This window comes from Cornus florida, unplaced genomic scaffold (genome assembly GCF_030987335.1).
Source record: "Cornus florida cultivar Cherokee Brave unplaced genomic scaffold, ASM3098733v1 CherokeeBrave_3.0.0_Hap2_Chr05, whole genome shotgun sequence".
NCBI lineage: Eukaryota > Viridiplantae > Streptophyta > Magnoliopsida > Cornales > Cornaceae > Cornus > Cornus florida.
Window position 1 is genome coordinate 103,103,281 of NW_026775575.1, and position 6,681 is coordinate 103,109,961.

At 33.6% G+C, this 6,681-nt stretch overlaps 1 protein-coding gene across 1 annotated transcript; it reads right to left on the reverse strand.

The window, feature by feature from the left end:
• Positions 1 to 754: 754 nt before the first annotated feature.
• LOC132308103 (probable aquaporin NIP5-1) lies at positions 755 to 6,681 on the reverse strand. The gene is made up of 4 exons (XM_059806088.1): positions 5,849 to 6,681; positions 3,018 to 3,437; positions 2,199 to 2,260; positions 755 to 1,284 (listed from the first exon to the last, which is right to left on the reverse strand). The coding sequence occupies exons 1-4, from the start codon at positions 6,065 to 6,067 to the stop codon at positions 1,089 to 1,091; spliced, it is 897 nt and encodes a 298-aa protein (XP_059662071.1). The 5' UTR covers positions 6,068 to 6,681; the 3' UTR covers positions 755 to 1,088.

Here is a 6,681-nt window from a genome sequence, read left to right on the forward strand (position 1 = left end):
TCTGCACTACTACTGTACTACCTGACACAATTTTAAGATGGAAACTAGGGCAAATAAAAAATGATTTTAAAAACCAAGATAGTAAGGTAAATTAAATTTCAGAGAAATGTCAACCATATTCATGCACATGATGAAGATGGATATATATATATGTATTTTGACGATGGAGTTTAAGTCGTTGTATGATGAATAGGATTCATACCATTCAACAGTTAAGTCGTCACACCATGTGCATTATTGACCATCACTAGGCATCCTATTGCAGTTCACCGTTAATGGTACACAGTCACCACCCGTCACACAACACTGTTCTAACAAATTGCACCGTTAAGACTGTTAATTCCAACGTGTACAATTATTAGGAGGTAAGAAAGGTCAAAGGTGCATGTGATTGAGTCTTAATTCGGATAACCGATCCGCATTTGACTCAATAATTTGATATAAATTGAATATTTATTCCGATTAACAAAATAATCTTTATTTATCAAAGATAAAAAATAATAATAACTCGTTCAATAATTTAATATAGATTGAATATTTAATACGGTTAACAAAATATTTATAAAAGAAAAAAAAAATAATAATAACTCCTTCCAAATTAGGAGGACAAATAATGCGTGTTGGGATCTTGTGAATCCCACTGCATAAACAAATGAAGTATTTTATTAATTTTTTCTTTTCTTTTCTTTCACGTCTCTTTTGTCACATACCTCAAGTGAAAATGTACATTTCATTATGAAAAGAATACAAAAAGTACAAAACAAGCACTTTATTTTATATGACATTTGTAACACCTAGAAAGCAAAGCATAGAATAATTCCCCTTGAATGGCGGTCCAAGGGGTTGTGGACAAAAGTACATCTCACATCACAAACTCATCCACCCAAAGTGAATGACATACAACACGTTGAAGTGAAAAAACAATTCAAATACAAACCTTAGGAGGAGAGGAGGAGCGTGGACTTGAAGTCACATTCACTGTATATGCCCCTCCCCTTTTTATTTCATACTCAATAATACACAATGCTACTAGTTAGAGAAAGATTCTCTCACTTCTATAATTGCAGGGTCTCATGGGCCCTGTCCCGCTAGCGGCGGAAGCTCCTGACTGGACGTGGTGGCTGAGCCTCGTCGTCCCGGAGCTTTACAGCGGTGTAGATAGCTGCCCCTGTCAGTGCCCCGAGTGTGGGCGCCACCAGGTATATCCATATATGCTTGTAGTTTCCGGCTGCAACAGCTGGGCCAAGTGTTCGAACCGGATTCATCGAACCGCCACTAGACGGCCTGGCACCGTCCAACACAAATATCTCATCAATTATTATGGTCGCTACATGTCTAGTCCTACTCATATACTACTATAATTTAATTTCAGTGAAGAGACACTTTGTTCATTAGCATAAGAGTATTGACAGAAAAAAAAAAAATCATTCACAAATGTCGGTTCAAAAACAAAATTAGGTTGGCTTTCCATATTTAAATCAGTGAACTACAAATCCTCTCTAGTGCATTGCTATATATACTGGAGTACTTTTCAATGGTCTGATCAATCATTGACCCATACATAATCAAAAAACACTAACACAGAGGTGATACATTTATTTATGTTTTGGCTAACGATTGGTCTGTTATAAATCAAAAGTAACCCTATTACAGTAAATTTCAAGCTTTGTCATGGAGTAAATCAATATTTTGTGACAAGTGCTTATCGTATCATTTCAACAATCTAGTTTGCTAATCCTATTTTTTTGTTTTATAAGAGCTGTGTGTGTGTGTGTGTGTTTTGTCGGCAGTGCAAAAAGCCCTACTCGTTAGTGGACTTGGCTTAAGACTTGCTTCAGAATCTGTTCACGAGACAAGCTAGCACTAAATTTGACTTTGAGTAATACTTTGTTGAAACTAAATTTGACTTTTTTTAACATTCAACCTCTTTAAATCAATCTCTGCTCCAAAGAAATAGAAGGCATAAGTGAAGACTTTAGTACCTTTGGTTTTTTAACATCCATATAAAGGAGATGAATTCTGTGAGCACTCAAATTCTAACATTGAGACTTGACAGTGTCAAAAAAGTTAATGTCGGCCATCTTATGCATCTCTTACCATGCAAGATATGTATAGTTTTTTTTTTTTTTAATACATCCATCAAAATTTGAAACAAAGATAATAAAGGAAGAGTCGATGAGCAAAATAGGATGACTTACCCAGCCACAAGAATGTTAAGCATCACAGTGGCTCCGACCGCTATACCAGCCAACTCTCCCACCTGCCACAAAGCAGAAAGCATGAGAGAGAGAGAGAGACTAATTAATTAATGAGAGGTAATAATTTATTTATTTATTGTGTCTTATGTTGTGTGAGAGTTGTAAAGGACAATTTTGTAATTTCATTTTTTTTAAAAATAAGTCAACGCAAGAATAAAAAAAGTGAATTGCAAATATTTTCCTTTCTTATTCGATAAAACTGTCAAATTTTGTTTTTACTACTCTTTTTGATTAGTCCAAAAGTCCAATCAACTTTAGTTGTCAGGTTCCCATCCGTATCTCTCAAAATAGAGGGTGATGTCCACGTTAACCTAAATGGGTTTGTGAATAACTTGTCAATGAAAAAAAAAATTTATGGTAATTGCTCCTATGTGAGACGGGGAATCAAGAATAATTTCAAAAATTATGTTCAAGGGCATAATATAATTAAAAAAAATAAGGGAGCGCAATTTTAAAGCATTATACATCAAAAAAAATGCAAATTTTTTGAAAGTACATATACAAAAATGTAATTTTTTAGGGAGTTCGGTCTATGACCAGAACTCTACTCTATGTGATTGTTACTGAATTATTGGATGATTTAGCAGGTCCGACGTCATCATGGTATTAAAAAAAGAATCTATATATATTTAATTAATTTGAAATATGGTATTATCATTCTATCAAAGTAATTAATTATTAAAATATTAATCAGAAATATATTATGTTGGTGTATATAATATGTGTGTGTGTAATATAGATGGTAAGAGTGGTGCATACCGCACGAGTGTCTGTGGCAACAGCAGTGACAACAAAGAGGAGATTAAAGGTAATGATGAACTCGAGTGCGAAGGCCTGGCCGATGCTGACGGAAGGGACAGTGACGCCGCCGGCCATGAAGGGGTGGAAGACACCCTTGAGAGCAAAAGAAGCGCAGATGGAGGCGGAGACCTGGGCGGCAATGTAGGCCGGAACATGGACCCACGGGAAGTGGCGGAGGGCGGCAAATGCGATGGTGAGAGAAGGGTTGAGATGGGCTCCGGAGATGTGGCCCGTCGACAGGATGACGATCATCACCGCCAGCCCGGCGCACGCCGCATTCCCTATCAGCGTCTCCGCTCCGTCGTACTTCTGGTTCACGATTGGCGCCGCTGTCGCCCCGAATATCAGGATGAACGTTCCCACGAACTCTGCTCCCAGCTGCATCCATGCCCCCACCACAAAACTACTCCATCATGCTTTATTCATTTTCATATATATATATATATATATATATATATATATATATATATATATTATGGAGTATATGAATATGATAAAAAAATTAAAAATTTGCATTCAAGAAGTAATTAAATATAATTAAAAAAATAAATAAATTTAAGAGAATTGATGATGTTTAACAAATAAAAAAATTCAAGTGTAAACTCCCAGTTAAAAAAAAAAAAAAAAAAAAAAAAAAAAAAAATCATCCTGGACTAAACGACCCCTCAAGTTTGTGTGACTCATCTTAGCTCGATTGGGCTTTATTTATAACAAAATATTATTTTCAATATTAAAAATAATATTTGAGTCGATAATTTAAACATAAAAATACTAGTTCAATAATTCATGTCTCTAATTATATTTAATTCATGTACGTGCATACATAAATACATGTACATATATATATAAATCTGTATTCTACTTTATGTCAACAATAATTAAGTTGCCTCTCTGTTTATTTGCAAATCAAATGCTACATTCATAGAGGTTGCTTTTGCACAGTGAAGCTACTAGCTGGCGACAAAAAAATGTGATTTAGATAGGTCCTCCAAACAAAACATTTTGCCTAATTATGGACCCCCAAATATGCTCTAGACAGTACCAGCTTTCTCCATCACACACAAGCATATAATTATTATTTTTTCTGAAGGTCATACATTATTATTATTATTTTCACCTGTGTGTGACAAGTCACTTCACAAAAACTGAATATTTTTTTTTTTAAAAAAATAATTTATTTATATTAATTTCAAAATTTAGAGTTGGAAAATGGATTTTCAAGGTTGCAGATAAATTGGGCCAAATCAAGCACTAGACTTTTTAAATTAAAATAATTTTTATAGCTCAAATTCTTGATTAACTCATTCAATTAAAGCTCATAATTATTTGCAATGGACTGCTATCATGAAAAACATTGCTTTTCAATTTTTTTATTGTCTTCTTTTAAATTTATGTAGTTATTTATTTATTATTTTTTACATTCTTTACTAATAATAAATTTTCACATGTGAAAAGTTTCAAACTTCTAGATCTCATAATATATCAATATTATTATATTTAAAAGTTTTAGTCATAGAAAGAGAATCACACTGGTACATTGCGACTTGAGAAAAGAAAAGAAAAAAAAAGGCAACCGTTCATGTAAGTCAACTTGGCCAGCTTAGGCACACCCCATGAAGGACCAACTATGTGTGCTACACAATTGATTGGACCAAACTAAAACACACACACACAGTGGTGGCATCACCAATAGCAGATTCTTAGCACCTACTAGTATTATTATGTTTATGTTTATGCTGCATGCAAGGAATTAAATATTGATAAATAAAAAAATATCTAAAGCATTGAATTATATCAACTTATATGTAGATAAATCTCACAATAATAACTCGATGATATGATTTTTTAAGAAAATAATGATATTAATGTCAAGCCATGGTGGTAGAGACGAAAATTGCATACCAAGAATATGAAAACTAATCACTGTAATAATAAAAAATTAAAGCATTTCACTATCGAATTGGAGTCAAATATGAAGATATATTTTTAATACATTTCAAACATAAATATAAAATTCACAAGTATACCAAATATATAATTTAATCATTCATATCCTTTTCAAACGTAATTACCACATTAAATTGACCATTAGAAGCCAACATCGTGAAAAATAGAAAAATAAAAAATATATCTTAATTATACGTGACATAGGATTATAGGAATTCATTTATTGCTAGAAAACACATTTTGTTTGTAACTAGTTAGAGGACAGAAAGATGATAAACTAATCCTACACCACCACCGACTAAGAGTATTATAATTTATTTTTTTTGGTTTTATTAAAATTAGGTCAGTTTGAAAGATAAATTCAACTAATGCAAAATGAGAGAATTGATTTATGGAGTGGACCTTTTAAAAAACACAGTCCAACACTAATGAGTCTTTAACTTGAAATCAAGCTTCATTTCAAAATTTCAATTGTCAGGTTAGTAGGCAACCAATTATCCACAAGAGCGACATAGATTTTCCCTCTCATATATATATATATATATATATATATATATATAACTGTGATTTGTTGTGTTGAAATCTAAAAATTACTGTACTAATTATTCATATATTTCACATTCTTATTTGAATTGAAAGAAATTGAAAAGGATTATAGTATTTTCCGAATCTAATGGAGATCCAATCCTCATCTCCATTTAGCAAAATATTGAATTCACAAATCACAATATCCAATTATAACTTTTTTTACTACTCTAAGATAGAGCTCATATATTTGTGTGTATATATATAAATATATATAGATATAGATATAGAGAGAGAGAAGAGAGAGAAGTAAGTACCTTGCGAGTGAGGGAGACATCGGGAATGGGGAAGTCGGTGAGACACGTGTGAGGCGCACCCCAGGTAGGGGCGTCAAGAGGCAAGCACTTACATCGGGGCATTGACTTCCGATCATAAGACAGTGAGTCCACTCGCAGTGAATTGAACAGTGGAGCTCCCGGCGTCCCTGGTGTCGCCGGCGCCGATGCCGTCGGTGTACCTGTCTCCGATTCCGGCATTCTGAACTTTTTTTCTTTCTGTTTTTGTGTTTTTTTTTTTTTTTTTTTTTTTTGGGTTTTGGGATTGAGGTTCCTAAGGAACCAGAGAGAAACAAACTTACTTGGTGGCCATGTTTTTATAAAGATATAATTAAGGAAGAGAAAAAATGGATTGATCCAGTTTCAATGCAAACACAAATTAATACAAGAGAGTGACTAATAGAGGCTTAATGAAAGATGGGTTTGACTTTCTTTCATATAAATGAGCGGAAAAATAAAAATCTATTTTTTTTTTTTTTTTTGGGTTTTTGAAATTGGGTTCCAAAGGAACCAGATAGAAACACAATTACTTAGCGGCCGGCCATGGTTTTTATAAAGGTATGTTCAAGGAAGAGAGAAGAAGATTGATTGAGCCAGTTTCAACACACAAACCTTAATGAATTGAATTGACTGAAAGCTCAACTGTGTGCATGGGAAAGAGAGAGAGAAAAATAAAAAGGAATGAATGCAAGTGTGTGAGATTGGACGCAGAGGAACAGGACACACAGATATGGTGAAGTTGGGAGGTGGGTTTAAGGCAGTTTTGTGAGAGTGTGTGTGGTTTATTTATATAGAGAGAGGGAGATCGACGAAAC

Coding starts and splice junctions, on each gene's coding strand:
- LOC132308103 (XM_059806088.1), bottom strand. CDS start 6,067: ATGCCGGAATCGGAGACAGGTACACCGACGGCATCGGCGCCGGCGACA. Junction 3,438..5,848: donor ATGTCTCCCTCACTCGCAAG/GTACTTACTTCT, acceptor GCATGGATGCAG/CTGGGAGCAGAGTTCGTGGG. Junction 2,261..3,017: donor TTGCCACAGACACTCGTGCG/GTATGCACCACT, acceptor GCTTTGTGGCAG/GTGGGAGAGTTGGCTGGTAT.